Source organism: Ceratotherium simum, chromosome 26 (genome assembly GCF_057802395.1).
Source record: "Ceratotherium simum simum isolate JZ-2026a chromosome 26, ASM5780239v1, whole genome shotgun sequence".
In the NCBI taxonomy this organism is placed as follows: Eukaryota; Metazoa; Chordata; class Mammalia; order Perissodactyla; family Rhinocerotidae; genus Ceratotherium; species Ceratotherium simum.
The window spans coordinates 341,665-360,083 of NC_141925.1; the positions used below are offsets into that span (position 1 = coordinate 341,665).

The 18,419-nt window shown below is 60.5% G+C and overlaps 2 protein-coding genes across 3 annotated transcripts in view; one reads left to right on the forward strand and one right to left on the reverse strand.

Annotated features, from left to right (window-relative positions):
• The first annotated feature begins 35 nt into the window (after positions 1 to 35).
• On the forward strand, positions 36 to 3,281 carry PDIA2 (protein disulfide isomerase family A member 2). Its single transcript, XM_004438243.3, has 11 exons — positions 36 to 332; positions 973 to 1,179; positions 1,244 to 1,377; positions 1,458 to 1,595; positions 1,666 to 1,782; positions 1,876 to 2,001; positions 2,069 to 2,266; positions 2,360 to 2,480; positions 2,561 to 2,742; positions 2,923 to 3,033; positions 3,159 to 3,281. Exons 1-11 carry the CDS (start codon positions 122 to 124, stop codon positions 3,201 to 3,203), a joined length of 1,590 nt encoding a protein of 529 aa, XP_004438300.1. The 5' UTR covers positions 36 to 121; the 3' UTR covers positions 3,204 to 3,281.
• Positions 3,282 to 3,699: 418 nt separating this feature from the next.
• AXIN1 (axin 1) overlaps positions 3,700 to 18,419 on the reverse strand; it is a 56,440-nt gene continuing 41,720 nt past the window's right edge. Inside the window, exons 5-11 of one of the 2 annotated variants that reach the window (XM_087449261.1) lie at positions 14,760 to 14,897; positions 12,793 to 13,322; positions 11,945 to 12,115; positions 9,191 to 9,436; positions 7,112 to 7,219; positions 5,561 to 5,728; positions 3,700 to 4,588 (exon numbers count right to left, since the gene is read on the reverse strand). In XM_087449261.1, coding sequence (XP_087305387.1) covers positions 4,462 to 4,588; positions 5,561 to 5,728; positions 7,112 to 7,219; positions 9,191 to 9,436; positions 11,945 to 12,115; positions 12,793 to 13,322; positions 14,760 to 14,897 — 1,488 coding nt within the window. In that variant the 3' untranslated portion in view covers positions 3,700 to 4,461. The remainder of the gene's footprint in view (positions 4,589 to 5,560; positions 5,729 to 7,111; positions 7,220 to 9,190; positions 9,437 to 11,944; positions 12,116 to 12,792; positions 13,323 to 14,759; positions 14,898 to 18,419) is intronic. The other variant, XM_087449262.1, reaches the window with a different exon arrangement.

The window sequence follows — 18,419 nt, forward strand, 5'->3', positions numbered from 1 at the left end:
CGGGGGTGGGGGGAGCCTTGTGGCCTTATCTTCCCTGCGACGGGGCCTGGGTGCCACGTGGCGGCTGCAGCTTGGCCCCCGGCCCCCTTATCTGCCCCAGCCCCGCGGGCCCGGCACTGCCATGGATGGCCAGCTGCTACCTGTGCTGCTGCTGTTGCTGCTCAGGGCCTGGGGCCCACGGGGACAGGGGACAGGGCCTGGGGGTTCCTTGGAGGAGCCCCCTAAGGAGGAGGTACCCGAGGAGGTGCCCGAGGAGGACGGGATCTTGGTGCTGAGCCAGCGCACCCTGGGCCTGGCCCTGCAGGAGCACCCCACCTTGCTGGTGGAGTTCTGTGAGTGCACAGGGCCAGCGGGGCCAGGGGACCCGTATGGCCCACCCAGGGGGTTCAACTCCTCACTCCGTGGATGCGGGGGCTTTCTCTGAGGGCACTCAGCCCCCACTGTGCTCCTGGGGCTCATCGGAGGGCACCCGAGGCAGAGCCCTGAGACTGAGCTGGACCTGGGGGGTCCTGAGCAGGTGGGGGGGGGCACAGGTGCCGAGGAGACCAGGGTCATTGTCTTTTGCAAACTCGTTCTGTAGAGGGCCGGAGAGCACTCAGCCTTGCATGTTCTGTGGTTTTTTACAACGCTTTACACGTGGGAAAGCCACTGCTGGCTGGCAGGCCCCTCAGTCAGCCGTGTATGGCCGGGGAGCCCAGCCTCAGAGAGCAGCAATGTGAGGATCTTCCTCCAACCCTGTCGGAGGTGGTGGCCACCGCGCCACGCTGGGGTCTGGAAGGGCTGGTCTCTGCTGTATGGGCTCGGTATGGCTGTGGCTTGGGTGGGCCCCCAGAGGAGGGCAGTGTGTGGACAGGTCGTGCTTGCTCCCTCCGGGCCTGACTGACCCCAAGGTCTGCCAGCTCTGGCCAGGAGGGAGCAGGAGCTGGGGCTGGGGCCGTGGAGGCGGGGCGCTCTCATGGCCCTGTCCCCCAGACGCCCCATGGTGTGGGCCCTGCAGGGCGCTGGCCCCCGAATACAGCAAGGCGGCTGCCCTGCTGGCGGCAGAGTCAGCCAGGGCCAGGCTGGCCAAGGTGGACGGGTCTTCGGCGCCGGAGCTGTTGGAGGAGTTTGCGGTGACAGAGTACCCCACGCTCAAGTTCTTCCGTGACGGGAACCGCATGCACCCGGAGGAGTACACCGGTGAGGGGAGTGGGCGTGGGGGTGGGGGCCGGGGCTGGGCCCAGGCTGAGGGGACTCTCCACAGGCCCCCGGGAGGCCGAAGGCATTGCTGAATGGCTGAGGCGGCGGGTGGGGCCCAGCGCCACACGGCTGGAGGATGAGGAGGGCGCCCAAGCACTGATAGAGGCCCGGGACGTAGTGGTCATTGGCTTCTTCCAGGTGAGCTGGTGGCACGGGGGGCCAGGCCACGGGAGCAGGGCCTGTGGCGCCAGCTGGCCTCATAGGCTTGGGCTCCTTAGAACCTGCAGGATGAGGATGTGGCTACGTTCCTGACCCTGGCCCAGGAGGCCCTGGACATGACCTTTGGCCTCACTGACCAGCCGAAGCTCTTTCAGAAGTTTGGCCTCACCAAGGACACCGTGGTCCTCTTCAAGAAGGTGGTTCAGGGCTGAGGCAGGGGTCAGGGTCAGAGCTGTGGCTCCTGCTGACCCCCCCGGTGTTGTCCAGTTTGACGAGGGGCGGGCGGACTTCCCAGTGGACGAGGAGCTGGGCCTGGACCAGGGGGATCTGTCACGCTTCCTCCTCACGCACAGCATGCACCTGGTCACAGAGTTCAACAGCCAGGTGAGTCGGGCTGCACGTGCGAGTGCAGGTGTGCGGACAGGGAGTGGGGGGTGCCTCCCGAGCCAGCCCCATGAGTGTGGCCTGCCCTTGCAGACGTCCCCTAAGATCTTTGCGGCCAAGATTCTCAACCATCTGCTGCTGTTCGTCAACCAGACACTGGCCCCACACCAGGAGCTGCTGGCGGGCTTTGGGGAGGCGGCTCCCCCATTCCGGGGGCAGGTACTGGTGGGCCAGGGGGGCGGGACAGCAGGGAGGCGGGGTGCCCAGCGCGGATTCCTGCTGGCAGGTGCTGTTTGTGGTGGTGGACGTGGGCGCCGGCAACAACCACGTGCTGCAGTACTTTGGTCTCAAGGCTGAGGAGGCACCCACCTTGCGATTCATCAACATGGAGACCACCGAGAAGTACGCGCCTGAGGACGGGGGCTTGGTCACTGCAGCCTCTGTGGCCGCCTTCTGCCATGCAGTCCTCAGCAACCAGGTCGAGGTCCGCTGCCGGGCTGCCCACCCAGGGGACGGGGTGGGAGCAGCAGCTCTCGGGAGAGATACCCAATGAAGCCCCTGGCCCGGTTCCCCACAGCCCTATCTCGTGAGCCAGGAGGTCCCCCCCGACTGGGACCAGCGGCCAGTCAAGACCCTTGTGGGCAAGAATTTTGAGCAGGTGGCTTTTGACGAAACCAAGAACGTGTTTATCAAGTTCTGTGAGTGCAGAGGGCAGTGGGTGGGTGGGCAGGTGGCTGGTGGGGGCCCCCGCTGGCCGTGCTGACGCTCCCGGTCCTAGATGCCCCGTGGTGCGCCCACTGCAAGAAGATGGCCCCTGCCTGGGAGGCACTGGCGGAGAAGTACAAGGACCACGAGGACATCATCATCGCTGAGCTGGACGCCACGGCCAATGAGCTGGAGGCCTTTGCTGTGCACAGCTTCCCCACCCTCAAGTACTTTCCGGCAGGGCCGGGTGGGAAGGTGAGGCGGGACCCCCGTCTTCTTTGGTCTGAGGCTCAGTTTGGGCGTTCCTCGGGCTGTGTTGTGTGTCCAGGAGATAGCGTGTGGCCTTGGAGGGCGGGGCCTGGGATGGGTGTGGCCTGGTGCAGGAGGGGTGCAGCAGGGAGGGTGTGTCCTCCAGATCCTGCTGCCCCTCCTCAGGTGATTGACTACAAAGGCAGCAGAGACCTGGAGACCTTCTCCAAGTTCCTGGACAGTGGGGGCCAGCTGCCTGCAGAGAAGCCCACAGAGGAGCCCACAGCTCCCTTCCCGGTGGGTGCCTCTGTCCCAAGCTTCTAAGACTATGGACAAGTCCTCTGGACGGGGGGCTTTGGGGCTGATGGGCAGGAGTGGGCAGAGGGCGCAGCTTCCAGCTGGGCCTCGGTGACCCTTTCCAGGAGACGCCAGCCAATTCCACCCCAGGGCCCAAAGAGGAGCTGTAGCCGCCCCACGTCCGTGAGGGGGAGCGGTGTCCTCCGGCACCCAAGGAAGCTGTGGGCCGTGAATAAACGCCTTTGCTCCTGGACTGTCTGTGTGGTTCCTGAGCACGGCTGGGCACTGGCCCTTGGCTTTGGCGAAATCTCAGCCTCCTGGGGCCTGTTCCATCTTGGATGGGACCCAGCCCATGCCCCTAGCTCTCCTGGGTGGATCCTGGCTCGGGTCTGAGCCTGGGGCCCCACCTGGACAGGAAGGGGGCCTGGCATTGCTGCCGGCTTCAGCCCCACCCTCTCCAGAGCCCTGCCAGCGTGGCTCCACAAGACACCCCCACTCCGTGACCCTCGGACGCTGGTGTGACCTCCTTTGCTGCCGGGGCCTGACACGTGCTGCACACAGCCAGGCCAGGCTAGAGGGGACGGGCCACACGTGCCAGGAGCTGGCCAAGGAAGACATGCCTGCCAGCCAGGGCCCCACCGAAGCCAGGTGCACTCCACAGCCAGGGAAGGTTCAAAAATGGTTTTATTTCATTATTATCCAAGTACCTTTGAAAACATAATTGTACAAGTCAGCGCGTGAAAAACGGGTCTCGGGGCAGCCCCCTGCTGGCCCTGGCCTGAGAAATGTACATATTTACACGGGCCCTTAGGAGGGAGGGGCCGGGCCCTGCGCAGCTGGCCCTCTGGAACCTGTGGGCGCAGGAGGGAGGGCACTGGGGTGCTCTGTCGCCAGATCCACACAGTGGCGGGCAAGAGACAAGCTGCGCTGAAGGCACTCGGTGACGTGTACAGTTTACAGAGGCCCTCGCAGGGCCCCTGTGCCCCAGACCCAGGCTGGGCCCGACCAGGGCATGGTATGGCGGCTTAAGTCCCAGAGGGAGAAGCAGAGCCTGTGGTGTGAGCGCCCGGCGAGGCGCCCGTGGGCTAGCTAGCAGCAGGGGCCGCTGGGGAGGGTCATCTCGGCGGCCCGAGGTGGGCTCCCTGCTCAGGCAGACTCTCCAAGTATTGGAGTATTGGACGGGGGACGGGGTCCCCTCATCGGCAGCGGGACAGAAGCCCCTGGGCCCACTCAGAGGGACCCCCACCACGTGGACAGATGGACCGGGGGGTGGCGGCGATGAGGCAGGCAGCGCCTGGCCTTCCCCCAGCAGCTGTGTGTCTGCCACACGTGAGAGCACGCGACATGCACAACCCTTGGTGGCTCTCAGTGTGGTTGCCCCGTCCTGCCTGACGAGGGCCCGGCCAGGCGCAGAGGCCAGGCCTGCGGTCAGTCCACCTTCTCCACCTTGCCAATGATCTTCTCCTCGAAGACGGGCAGGACGGCCTCATCCTCCCGAACCTCCTCGAACACCACTCCACAGTCAAACTCGTCACTCACTTTCTTGAAGTAGTATCTGGGTCGGGGGTGAGGGAGGCGTAAGGGGGGATGAGGGTCTGCCCATGCCCCCACACCCCTGGCCCCCACACCTAGGTGCCCCCCGACCCCATCGTCCCACGTGTGCACTGGAGCTTGGCAGCTGTGCTCCGGGCACTTTTTGCAGGGCACGCCAGCTGGTTCTGCCTGGTGCCCATCTGTTGGAGGGTCAATAGTGACCATATGTGGGGTCCCCTGCAGTGGATTCTAGTGTGCTGTGGGGGAGAAGCAGGTGGGCACAGGGTTTCTGTTCCCCAAGGGCTCAGCCTGTCGTCTCCATCGGGGTAACAGGCCCCCAACTCAGGCCGAAGTAGAAGACAGTGGAGACTTGGCCCTCCTCCTTGGCCCTCCTCCAGTGGGCGCTTCCAAGGGGTGCTTTCTCGGCCACTTGGTGGACAGAGGACATCACCCACCCGAGCCCACCACGGGCCGTCTGCCCCTGCTCCTCCTACAGTGCTCACTCAGGAGCCTCTAGGGGCTGGTCTGAGGCTGGCAGGGGCAGGGCCGAGCAGCCCAGTGCAGAGGACGGGGGGAGGCACAGCTTCCACAGACCAGTGAAAAGGGGCTGAATTAGGAGACGGAAGACAGGGCCAACCAAGGTCAGGCCAGCGTGGGGACTGTCAGGGCACTATGCTCAGGCCTCTGTTTCCCCACCTTTAAGGTGAGGGCCCTGAACCAGGTCCCTCCAGACCCCTCAATCAGCCTGGAGGCCTCAGTCACCTGGGGCCAGGAGTGGGCCCGCAGCCTGGGGCCGCCCACGCTTCACCCATGAGGGGCTCACGTCAACAGCCCAGGGTGGGACAGGCGGGTTAAGGTGGAGACAAGGACTAAATGAGATAAAAACAGGGCAGAACAGGACACCTAGCACACGACACCCTCTCCTGGGCAGGGCACCTGCTCACCGAAGACCCAAACAACGGGCCAGCCCCGGCTCCAGCCCCTTGGCTCTCACCTGTAGTTCCCTTTCTTGGTCAGCAGCTCCTTGAACTGGCCCAGGGTGACCGCACGACCCCTCACCAGGGTCCGGTAGGGGATGGGCTCCCCGCAGAAGTAGTAGGCCACGACGATGCTGTCACATGGCTGGGTGCTCCCACCACCCGCCTTCCTCTGCGATTTCGTCCTGGGGGCAGAGACACAGCGATGATTGCTGGTCTCAGGGTCCCACAGGGCACCCCCAACGGGCCTCGGGCCCCCCAGTAAATGATGGGACAGGGCCGCAGGGGTGAGCTGTGTCATGTTCAGAAATACCACGTGAGCACAGGCCCACTGCCCACCCCACCCCTATGCAGCATCCAGCCCTCTGGGGGCCTTGCCCCGCGTGGTGTCAACCCAGGGCTCCAGTGCCACACCAACCTCTCCTGCTCCAAAACACACAGCGCATCTCCCACCCGCCAGCTGCCCACGTCTGGCCAGTGCCTCGGCTCGCCTCCACCCTCCTCCACCCGTGGCAAAGCCCCAGGTCTCATGTGGCCTGAGCTGGCTGGTGAGTGGCCCCTCTACCCTGACTACACACAAGTGGGCAAGCAGGCTTCTCAGGTCTGAACACATGGTGGGTCCCTCTGCTGGGTTTCTTGTGACAGCCAGGCCACTGGACCAACACAGCCTGCCTTTCGTCGGGGCTACAGCGCGTGTATGCTAGTAAGGCCTAATACCCTAAAGCTTCAGAACCATCTGATGGCCAAGTATTGATAAAGAGAACTGTGACGGATCTTGAAATGGACCTGTTCCACAGCAGAGAGCTTGTCCAAGACCAGAGGCAGTGGCTGGCCAGACTTTCAGAGAGGGCGTGAGGCCAGTACTGTCTCCTGCCCAGCTGGGGTGGGACCCTGATCCTGATGGGCGCTGGGCAGCCACTTTGCATCTGGAATGACAGGCAGCACCCTGTCTTCTAGCGTCCCTCGTCCCTGTGTGACCACTCCGGAGCCAAGTGGGTGCACCCGGCCAGGCGTGCTGAAGCATCATTTGGGGTAAGCACGGCGGGGCGACGGGCACTGTCTACATAAGGCTGGCAGGTCCCCAACACCCACCCTGCTCCATGTGAGCCCAGGGAGCAGACACGCAGAGCCCTAATCCCTGCGTGTCACTGCACACGAAGCATTGGCGCACACGCACCACCAGAGCTGATGCCTTCTGTGGGCAGCACACCAGGGGGATCGTGGCTGCAGTCCCGCCCCTGTCAAGCCGGACTGTCTCAGCCCAGCAAGTCCCGAGGCCGGGCTGGGAAGCTCGGAAAGTAAGGGCAGGCGGGGGGCGCGTGGCCAGAGCAGGGGAGGCGGAGCGGACCTCCTCGCTGGCCTGCGGCTCATTCGTCACCATGTGGAGGGCCAGCGTCTCCTCTGACAGAGACAGGAAGAAAAGGCTTGTAGGCAGCTTGAGTCCAGCCCCGTCTCTTCAAGCGTGGTGCCCGAGCTCCCGTCCCGGGAAGAGCGGCTCCACCACGGGAGCTGGCCCACAATGGGGGCTGGGTGGGCGTGCCGGGAAGACCCGCGGGGGGCGCACGTACTCTGTCTCGGAGAGCTCCAGGTCGGACACCGCTGGCACCACGCTCAGCACGGGCGTGCACGCTGGCCTGATGCAGGAGCGCCCCCGCTGGATGACCTCCTGCACATACCTAGGGAACAACCGCGCCAGTGAGCCGCACAGGCCTCAGGAGGGCGTCCACCAACGCTCCATGGTGACAACGGGTGACAGACAGGCAGACGGAGCAGGGGATCCCCAAGAGGGTCTGTCACCACAAATCAGGCTCCCCCCGTGTGAGACGGACAGGACACCAAGCCCTTCGTGGATTGCGGAGCACCGGACTGGAACATCAAGGGCTCCGTCAGGATCCGTTGAGAAATGGCTGTTGCTTTAGTCGATCCCGAGTTCCCAGAGTCCTCATCTGGTCACAGAGCCCTCGGTTCCCTGGAACACACTTTGGGGAACCAGTGACTGGAGGCGCTAGGATCTTGTCACTTCACCCGCACTGAGAACAGCCTTCAGAAGAGGCTCTGCCCTCGCCTCCTCCCTGTGTGTGGCTCTTCCTACTCAGGGCTCCGACGGAGACTCAGGTTCTGGAGTGCGGTCACGGCTCTGTCCGAAGCAGCTGGGGAGGCCTGTCCTGGGGCTCGCTGCCCAGCACCTGCTCTCCAAGAGGCTGTCCACCCTCGGGCGCGATGCTGTGTGGCCCTGATGATGACTTCTACTCTGACTAGCCTGGGTGGGGTCACCCACGAGGAGCTCAGGGAGGGCTCAGCACCCCCACTGCTGCATGCAGACCTCTGCCCTATGTCTGCAGCCGTTCACAAAAGGCCCACGTGCCATGGATCGACAACACATGGAGATGCCAGAGCCACTGGCCGAAACCCCAGCTGGAGGCTCACACCCCAACAAGCATCAGAGAGGCTCGTGTGGCTCTGCTCGGCACCACCAGCCAGAGAGAAGATGCTGCCCTGCAGGGCCTGCCGGGTGTGCGCAAGAAGAGCAGACTCGAGCCTTGCCCCAGAGCTCGGCCGGAGCAGGGTCCCAGGAAGCCCCTGCAGGTGGTCTGCACAGCAGGAGGCGTTCCTGCTGCAGGCAGTGGCCCCCGCACCCTGCGTGCCTCTGGAGCGGTGGGTGCCAGCACCGGGTGGGTCTACGGCACAGAGCCGCCTCTCCAGCTCTACGCTGACTGAACGAGGCCGTGGGCTGTGAGACAGCTGGCTGTAAACGTGGTTGCTTCAACGACCCAGGGGACACATTCTGGCTTCCGGCTGTGCCTGACGAGACGGACACCAGGGAGGGTCTGCACCCTCACATCGGATTCCCCAGAGCAGGGCTGCCCCACACAAGGTGAGGCCCCTGGGAAGGGGAGCCAGGAACATCCGAGGAAAACCGTGGCCATTGTGTAACCACGCTCCCCAGCTCTGGGTGAGAAATACAGATTTCCAGGCCCCTCAGAGACCCTGATCTGCCTGGGAATTCCAATGAGCCAGTACATCCAGGAAAATTGACCTCAAGCCCTGGAAGGTTCGGGGCAGCCACATTCCGGCCTGGAGAGAAGACCTGCCACTCACAAAGGGCAGGTCTCCCTGCTCCCTGGGGGAGAGAACGGGGCCTGGCCTGAGGCCGCATCGGCAGCGGGTTGGCGTCCTGGCCCAGAAGGCCCAGGAGGGCGCAATGAGGAGAGACTGTGGCCGCATCTCGCCAGAAGAGTTTTACACCTGTCTGTATCTCAGCACTTTCACCGACCTGCCAACGGCACTGTTCGGGGTTCCCCTGGGTATGGCTGTGAATGGAGACGGCCAGGACAGCCCCCTCTAAGCTCAGCCTGCACAGCAGCCAGTGGTGACCTGGCTGTGTGACCTCGAGCTGTTCCACGCCACGGTGGGGGAAGACCCGGGGCGAGTGCACGCTCATAGAGCACAGCAGGCACGAAGAGAGGAAGGCTTCCCTCTCCTTCCCCGGAAGGACAGTGTCGTGACCACCTGCCGAACGGTCTGTGGCTCTCAGCGGAAGGAAAAACCCAGTACTGCCGGTGGGGACCCGGCGTGGCTCTAGGTGGGGACTCCAGGCCTCGGGGAGCTTCACCCTGATGGCGCCACCCCCGTCCCTGCCACCATACCTTTGCTTCGAGGGTAACTTGCTGGCTCTCTTCTCCTCCTCCTCCAGACGCCTGCGGGCCTCCTCCAGCTGGGTCAAAGGGTTGGGGGCTGGGTTGGGTGGCATTGTGGGGTCTTGAATGAAGAGATGAGAGGGCTGGACAGAGTTCCGGAGCTGAGCACTAACCCAGGGGTGCACGGCCCCCGGACGCTCAATGGACAGGGGCCTGGAGCTCTCATGGGCCTGCTGCTTCTTCGCCCCAGAAGACCTTTGGGAGCAAGAGAACCAGGCGTGGCAACATCTGAAATCCTGGGCCGCAGGGGGCGCCAGGAGCGGGGGCAGAGCCAGCAGAGGCAGGTGAGGCCCTGACTCCCGGAAGCCGGGCAGGAGTGCCCTTGTGCCCCTGGCCACCAGAGGGCACGTGAACTTCTGCAATTTCCTCCTGTACCACATATACAAACGTCCCTTTCTTGCACACTTCTTTTTTTGTAACTTATTTTTAACAGCTTTATTAAAGTATAAATCAGGGCCAGCCCCGTGGCTTAGCGGTTAAGTGCGCACGCTCTGCTGCTGGCGGCCCAGGTTCGGATCCCGGGCGTGCACCAACGCACCGCTTCTCCAGCCATGCTGAGGCCACGTCCCACATACAGCAACTGGAAGGATGCACAGCTATGACATACAACTACCTACTGGGGCTTTGGGGGGGGAAATAATTAAATAAATAAAATCTTTAAAAAAAAAAAGTATAAATCATATCCTAATGACCTTTTTTTGTGTGAGAAAGATTAGTCCTGTGCTAACATCTGTCACCAACCCACCTCTTTTTGCTGAGGAAGACTGGCCCTGGGTTAACATCCGCGCCCATCTTCCTCTACTTTATACGGGACGCCGCCACAGCATGGCTTGATAAGCAGCGCGTAGGTCCGTGCCCAGGATCCAATCCTGCGAACCCTGGGCCGCTGAAGCGGAGCACGCAAACCTAACCACTACGCCACCGGGCTGGCCCCTATAATGACTTCTCTTATAGAAAAGTTTTCAGTGTTTTTTAAAAAATATTTTAATGTCAAAATAAATGCTATTTGTGAAAAACCTGAAATATATAGGAAATTTAAAGAAAAAAATATAAATAATCCATAATTTCATAATTTAAAGAGAGCCACTCTCAGTATATTGGTATATCTCCTTCCCCAACAGAAACATTTCCCATAACTGGCATAATTCTACACACATAATTTTCCCTGGTTCTCCCTCACGGTGATAACATGCCCTTCCCTCTGTCACTGGACACCGAGCACGTGTTCACACCTGGGCACATGTACCACAACCACCGGGTGAGGCTGGGTGCAAACGTCCACCTCTGTGCTGCGGCTGGAGGCCTCTGAAGCAGACAAGGGAACCCCAACAAGAGGGAACCCCAAGAAGAGGCCGCCTGGGGAGTGGGCTGGCCCAGTGCCCTTGTGACGCCAGAAGTGCCCAAGAGAAGGGACCCTGGGGGGAGGTGGGTTCCACAGGGAAACCTCAACCGGCCCCATCTCCTGCCCCCACCCCTTACTCCCGGCCCTGCACGCCCGCCTTGGAGATGAACAAGGGCAGAGGCCCACAGCCCCAGGGCTCCAGGGAGGGCCTGGTGGGGACACTGAGGCACCGTCATTTAAAACAGTTCATCCTGATAGCAGGAGCCTCCCAGGCCCAGGAGGCTGTTTGTAGATGTGGCTCTTACCTGTCAACCACCTAGCCCTCCATCTGGGGTCGGGGGGTGGCCAGGACAGAGTCATTCCATGGAAACCCACAAGAGGGAACTCCAGAGAAGCCAAGAATCCATCCCCATCCCAACAGAGCGGGACAAGCTTTGTGACTGCAAATGGTCTGGACATTGGTGGGGGGCTCGTTTCTAAGATCACGCAGAGACAGGACACGGGGACCCCGAGTTGCTGCCCAGCAACAGGCTAGGCAGGTGTTCACCTCCTTCACACATGCACACTCAGCCCTCCCCCACTATTGCCAGGGAAGGCTGAAGCTCAGGGAAGTCTGCGACCAGGGAAGGAGGGGAGGCCCATACACCAATGGGCAGATCCCAGCAGCTCCAGGCCCCGTGGCCGCCCGCTCCAGGTGTGACCCGCCTCTAGCCCGGCCCCATCTGAGCCAGCCCCAGATGGACCGACCCATGTGGGGCAGCGAGGGCATTTCTGGGGCCTGGCTCTGCAGCCCCCCAGAGCAGCCTCTGACCCTGTGGGGTTGATACAGAGGTCAGAGGGACACAGACTAAATGAGAATCTGCCCCCCACCCCAACGGCGGGGGGACAACCAGGTGCGAAAAGACTTCTGCGGGCTCCATCTGCAGGAACAGTCAGGTGCCAGTCTAACTTCCCCAGTGACTTAGGTCATTGTCACGTGGAGGCGTCACCACCCCAGAAATAACCTCGTGAGAGCAGCTGTGTGACAGCAGACCCCTCCTCGGCAGGTGGGGCCAGAACTAGAGGAGCTCACAGACAGAGATGTGGTGACTTTAGATGTACTTCACCAGTGGGCGCTCCTGCCCAGGACACTGAAGTTGCGACAAGGATCCCACTCCCACCACAAGCCCACACGGGGCAGGCATCAACGAGCAGATGCTGCAATGGTTGGAGCTGATTCCGTGGAATTCTTGCTTCCACTGCAGGGGCTTTGCAGTAAGACAGTGGGTGGGGCTGTGACAGCTGAGCAGACACTGGTGAAGCAGCTCTGGAGGCTCGCTGGGTCATCTGCGCACACCTGTGCCCACACCCCCAGGACTCACCCGTGGCCGGCCTTCCTGTGCCTGCTGATCTCCTTCTCCCCCTCGATGATCCACTGCATGATCTTCTGGTTCTTCTCCGCATCCTCCGAGGAGCCTGGCACCTCAGCGCCGACACCTTTCCCTGACTCAGCCTTCTTGGCATTTCTTTTGGAGGTGATGCCTACCTTCCCGCTATAAGAGAAAGATCTGGGCATCACCTGCTGACTTTACCTGGCCCGTCACTGGAGAGCTGGCCGCTTGTGCTCTACACCCCGAGTGGCTGGAGGAGAAGGGCCTCTGCTCTCTGAACATGGTGGCCCTGACAAAGTGGCATGTCCCACTGGCCTCTGCCCAGCTCTGTGTGGTGGTCTGGGGTTGTTTTGGGCCGACTCTGCGGCAGGAGGGGAAGGAGGCGTCCAGGCAGCACCGCTGAGAGGGCTGGGGCTCCAGGTCGGGCTGTAGTACTTGTCCTCTGCCCGCCCAGCCCAGGCCACCCACCCAGTGGCAGCACCCAGGACCGGCCACTCCTCCTCACCAGACACCTCCCTCTGACACATCTTTATCCAACCAAGTTTCCAGGCTGAAGCCCTGGCCAACCCAGCACCCCAGGCAGAGGCTAAGCGCCCACACCTGGCACCTGACCTCTTGGCCCTCACGCGCCTGCAGTCTCTGTGGCTGACCCTGCTTAACGGCTTTTAAAGGGGAACTCTGGCTAGAAAACCAGAAGAGAATCCACAGGAGACACGGCCTCCTGCCGTGACCCCTTCCTCCCTGGGAAGACACAGGCGCCCCTCACTGACACACGCACAGGGACGAAGGAACCACAGCCCTGGTCTCAAAGCTCAGCTCGGGCTGCCGCGGACACTCACCTGTAGACCAGGCTGTCGCTGGTGACAGGGGCGGTGCCCACGCTTTCTGAGTGGCTGCGGGGTTTGGCCGTGTGGCCATGTGGCTCCAAGCCCCATGCGAAGCTGCTCTGGACCCGGCGGGTAGCCTCGGCCTCGGCCTGCTCCTTGGGCCTGGCCAAGCCGTGGTGGCCGTGGTGGTGGCTGTGCCTGTGGAGATGCAGGCCGGCTGCATCCAGCTTCGCCCCCGACTTGAGCGCGTGCTTACCGTGCCCGGGAGCTATGCCCCCCAGCACTCCTGGCATCTTGGGCACGTGTGCACCGTCAGGGGAGTGGTGGCCAGGTCCCGGGGACTGGCAGCCGGGTGTCCTCATGACCCGCTGCACATGCTCGTCCAGGATGCTCTCAGGGTTCTCCTCATGCGTGTCCCGCAGCCCTGCGCAGCCCACGTCCACGTAGCGGGGCGGGAAGTGGTGCCAGGCTGGGGCTGAAGGCAGCTTGTGACTGGCCCCTGGGGGGCCGGAGGACACATCGCCATCCTCACCTTCTTCCTCCTGTAGGGACAAGGCTGCACATCACCACCCGGTACTGGCCGTCCCATGGAAACCTCACACGTGGGGAAACAAACAAGCCAGAAGTCAGGCGTGCTGTGTCCTGGGGTCAGGAGTGCCCAGCCCAGGGTGAGGCAGGGCCAGGCGGGGTGCAGAGGTGCCGCCCGCGCGGCTCCTGGAGACTCTTCTGCCCCGACGGGCCCCGAGCGAGCGCGGCTGGGCTCTCGGCAGCGGCGCTGCAGGATGGGGCACAGAGGGACAAACACAGAGACCCCAGTGAGTGTGCAAGGGCACGTGACCACCGGGTGCCTCGCACCAGCGGCTCAGGGAAATGGCGCCAGTGCCGTTGGGACCACTGAGGAACCTCTGCACTGAGTTTTCTTTTATAGTTCTCAATAAAGGTTTTTGGGTTTTTTGATTGAGTTTTCCTATTTCTCAATTTTATTGCCTTATTTCCCATTATATTTTCAAAAGAAATATTGCCCTTGTACAGAAGAGCTCTTGTTTTTTGCTTATTTATCTTGCTACATGTTTCTTGATAAATTCTTACAGTAACTAGTTGAATTTCATTTGATTCTCTAAGAGTTTATGTAACCATATCTTAAACATTGATCACTTTAACTCAAAAAGACACATCTCGCATTTATTTTCCCATTTTATTGAACCGTCCAAACCAGAATAACGTTGAGTAAACTTGGTAATAACTGAAAAGAAAGGGACTGAGCTACCGTACACTAAACAAACCTCCAGAAGTTGACCACAAGGGTTCTCACCACTGCAGAAGAACCTGAACGTCACAGGGATAGGTGGCCAGCCGTGGGCACTGCGGTCGGTGCTCAGGGGGAAAATGGTATCGGAGAGACAGACAGACAGATGGACGGAGAGTGAGAGACAGACGGGCAGAGGGAAGGTGAATGGTGCCCCCTTGTGGGCGTAGCTCAGAGCTGCCTCAGCCCCTGGGCTCCTGCCCCACATCCCGTGTCCCCAGTCTGACCCGTGCTCTGCAGGGCTGAGGGCCGACAGCTGGGCACCGTCTCGGCTCCCCTCTCAGCTGTCTTCCCACAAGAAGCTGGAACAGGAGCCCCAACCCCGGCACTCGAGGGCTGCACAGGGCCGGGAGCTGCTGCCAAGCACCTGCTGGTCACTCCCCAGGCCTCCGCTCAGGCCCCTGCCAGGGGTGGCTTCTTCTCGGGAGACGGCACAGGCTGGGGACCAGGAGTTGGGGCTTCAGAGGGGGCATGCATCGCAGGAGAGCAGGCCCTGGCCAGCCACCGAGATGGGGTCAGAGTGCGATCAAGCAGGGAGAGGGGTTACTCTGGGAAACCCTGGAGGGGACTCCTGGGGCCCAACGCCGCCCCCAACTCAAGCCCAAACCCAGCTCTGATCAAACAATGCAGAAACCAGGATGTGGCGTGGCCTCCCGCCGTGGGGCCCACTCACCATCCGGACGCGCTTCAGCCGCTCCTCCAGCTTCTCCTCAGCCTCCCGCGTTCGCTGGATGGCCTCCAGGCGGTGGATGAGCTCCGCGGCGAACTTCTGTGGCTCCACACGGATCTCCTTTGGCATTCGGTAAGTGCGCTACAAGGAGACACCGCTGATTAGCGGCCACGTGCAGCTTCGAACTCCCACCCTCTGTGCCAAGGTGGCACTCAGGCCCTTTCTGGGTAAGAGGAAGTAACACGCAATCTGCATTCACTGTAAAGTAAGGGTGTCCTTTTTTCCCTTTCCCTGGGAATCAGCCTCCTCACTGCCCCCTTTCCTCATCAGACTAAACCCCTCCTTCATCCAGCACAGTCCAGGAGAACAGAGCACCGACACTGTTTCTTGCCAGCCTCTCACAACCACAGAACCAGGGGCACCGAGCAGGGCAGGTCCTCAGTCTCCTGGGGCGGGGTGGTCAGGGTGGCAGCCGGTAGGCCCCATGGGAGGGAGGCTCTGGTGCCCCAAGCCCAGGTACGCCCTGTACTGAGGGCCTCCCAGCCTGTCCGGAGAGGCAACTGCCCAGGCAAAGACCCAGTGAGGCCTGGGGACCGGAGCAGAGGAATCTGGGCAGGGAGAGCTGCAAAGGCCACCGAAGAGCGAGCCCGGAGCCCCGGGGCAGAGACCAGCCTGCAGCACAGCGCAGGATGACCTGCTCCCTGCGGTGCCCGCCCTGCACACAAGAGGGCAGCAGCCCCGGGGTGCACAGGTGTGTGCGGACCAGGCTGCAGGCTCTGTACAAGGGATGGGGGACACAGCGTACAGGAAAAACATCAGGAGAAAGGTGGGACTACAGAGGACTTTCCTTTTCAGAGAATATAACTCTGCAATGTATTTTATAGGAATACACTGTATAACTTTTTTTTGCAGGGGTAGCTTTATTTTGAAATAATTTCAAATTCAAAACAGTTGCAAGAATAACACAAAGAACTCGTGTTCACCCTTCACCCAGATTCCCCAACTGCTGACATTTGCCACATTTATTCTGTCATTTTCTCCTATACGCACACACGCAGGCACACATGCACATATGTATGCACATGCACACGCACGGACGCACACTTACATACACACGCACAGACGCAGGCATGTGCACACATGCGTGCACGCACGTAGGCACATGCACACAGACATGTAGGTACGTGTGTGCACACACAGACCCGCACACACTCTTAGCCAGTAGAGATATGATGCCCATTTACTCCTAAACAACTTAGAAAGCATTAACAAAAAGCAAGGACTTTCTTTTTTTTTTCTTTTTTGCTGAGGAAGAGTAGCCTTGAGCTAACATCTGTCGCCAATTCTCCTCGTTGTTGTTTTGTTTTTTGCTTGAGGAAGATTAGCCTTGAGCTAACATCCATGCCCATTTTCCTCTACTTTATATGTGGGTCTTTGCCACGGTGTAGCTGACAAGTGGTATACGTCCGCAACGGGGATCCAAACCCGCGAACCTGGGCTGCTGAAGCAGGACACACCGAACTTAACCACTACACCATGGGGCCAGCCCCCAAAAAGCAAAGACATTCTTGTACCTAACCATAGGACAATTATTACACACAAAAGAACGCTGATACAACACTGTTTTAGCAGTTCTTCCTCCAATTTCACCAGCTGTCCCAATAACGTACAGCAAAACACGTTCTAAAAATCTCAGCCACCAAGGTCTGAGCGAGGGTGGGTGCTGCTGCGAGGAGGAGAATGGAGGGGGGACCAAAGGGAGGGAGGGCCAAGGAGGGGCAGGAGGGCAGATGGTGGAGAGGGAGGTGGCCTGGGGACAGGGTGGCACACATGGTCCAGTTCTCTGACCTCTGTGGGTAGACAGTGGCTTTCAGATGTGAAGCAAGGCAAGGAGGGGAGGGGCGGTGCCTGAGCAGAGCCAGTGCCCCCACTACCCTCCCAATGGCGAGCTGTGGGCACAGTCTCAACTCTGCCTACTCGTTTCTCATCTACAAAACAGGAGTAAAGATTGTGCCTAATACCTCAGAAACATGTAAGATTAGGCAAAAAATTATGTGAAGGGTTCAGAGACAAACGTCCACTTGTGGGGCTGATGCTGACCACGACAGGCTCAGAGGAGGCCGCAGAAACCTCTGAGGGGCCTGGAGAGGAAAGGGGGCCGAGGGCAAGCCCAGGACACAGGCCAATGCTTCAGGGGTGGAAAAAGTTGGTGTAGAAGGCCGGGTGGTGCCCAACACTGGGCTGGGGTTTGTCCTGGAGCCAAGGAGGCCAGACCCAAGAAGAAGGGGCAGTCAGGGTCCAGTGCTTCTAAAAGATCCTAGGAGAGAAGCCTGAGAGGGAAAGTGGGCATGGACACAGAGCCCCAGGGGACTGGGCAGTGGGGACGGCCAGGAGGCCGAGACCCTGGAAGGAGTCTTCACGAGTGGGGTGTTCGGACAAACAACAGAGGACAGAGGCTGGTCCTGCCCTGCCAAGCCTGCTAGCCAGAGAGGCCTGGAGGCCAGGAGGGCCCGGGCAGGGCGTGCCAGCTCCTCTGTGCCAGCGCTGAGCGCCGTGACCCACACGGGACCCAGAGCTGACAGCCGGACGCCCAGACGGTGAGCGCAGAGCTAGAGCAGAATGCAAAGCCCTCAACGAGACACAGCCACACAGACACCGGGCGACACCATCGAGAGGACATAGCGGCTCAGCCCTGGGGAGGGGCGCAGACCTGCTGAGCGAGGCCATTCTGGAAAACAGCCTCCAGGCTGCATAGCTACGCTTCTGAAAACAGGAAAACCTTATCAGATTTATGCAACGCAACCTTTCCAGCTTTGGAGGAATTAAAAAGAAAAACACAAAGGAAAAAATTCAAGTAAATGAAAATGTGACACTTCTGAGGAATTAAAAAGGCAAAAAAGAGGGGCCGGCCCAGTGGCATAGCCCTTAAGTTCGCAGGTTCAGATACCCAGCGCAGACCTACACGCCGCTTGGCAAGCCATGCTGTGGCGGTGTCCCACATAGAGCAGAGCAAGATGGGCACGGATGTTAGCCCAGGACCAGTCTTACTCAGCAAAAAAAGGAGGATTGGCAACAGATGTTAGTGCAGGGCTAATCTTCCTCACAAAAAAAATTTAAAAATAAATACATAAAATTAAAAAAAAAAATAGGGAAAAAAAAGAAAAGAGAAGAGGTCCCTCTCTCAGCCTTAAGGATCTGAGGACCAGACTTCATGACTGGAAGGTGACCAGTGTCCCTCAAGTGCTGGCACCTCCGTGCCACAGCACTATCACCCACACACGTCCCCTCAACCTGGCCCCGAAACACCCCATAAGTCACGCGGCAGGACTCCCGGATGCAGCAGACCCACTCAGAAACAGTGTCTCCTAAACAGAACAGAGCCCTCCAACAGCAGCCTCAGCTGCACCCCTAACTCAGGCAATGGGGTGAAGCATGAGGCCACGGGTCACACGTGTCCAGCCGGCACCCCACATACTGGGCGCTGTCTGCCGAGTGCCCGAGCTCCCTGGGCCTGCCTCCACCCACCACGTCTCTGGTCTGATAACAAAGCGAATGTGCACAGGCTCTGGAGGCAGCGCCGGTGTCACCAGACACAGAAGAGACCGTCACTCACAAGACGCCACAGCCTCTAAGGAAGACGGGATGCAGCATTTCTCCTCATTT

What these genes read in the sequence shown, in the direction of transcription:
- PDIA2 (XM_004438243.3), top strand. Translation starts at nt 122, where the DNA reads ATGGATGGCCAGCTGCTACCTGTGCTGCTGCTGTTGCTGCTCAGGGCC. An exon ending in TGGTCATTGGCTTCTTCCAG is followed by an intron (nt 1,378 to 1,457) that starts GTGAGCTGGTGG and finishes TGGGCTCCTTAG; the next exon opens with AACCTGCAGGATGAGGATGT. An exon ending in AGCCCACAGCTCCCTTCCCG is followed by an intron (nt 3,034 to 3,158) that starts GTGGGTGCCTCT and finishes GACCCTTTCCAG; the next exon opens with GAGACGCCAGCCAATTCCAC.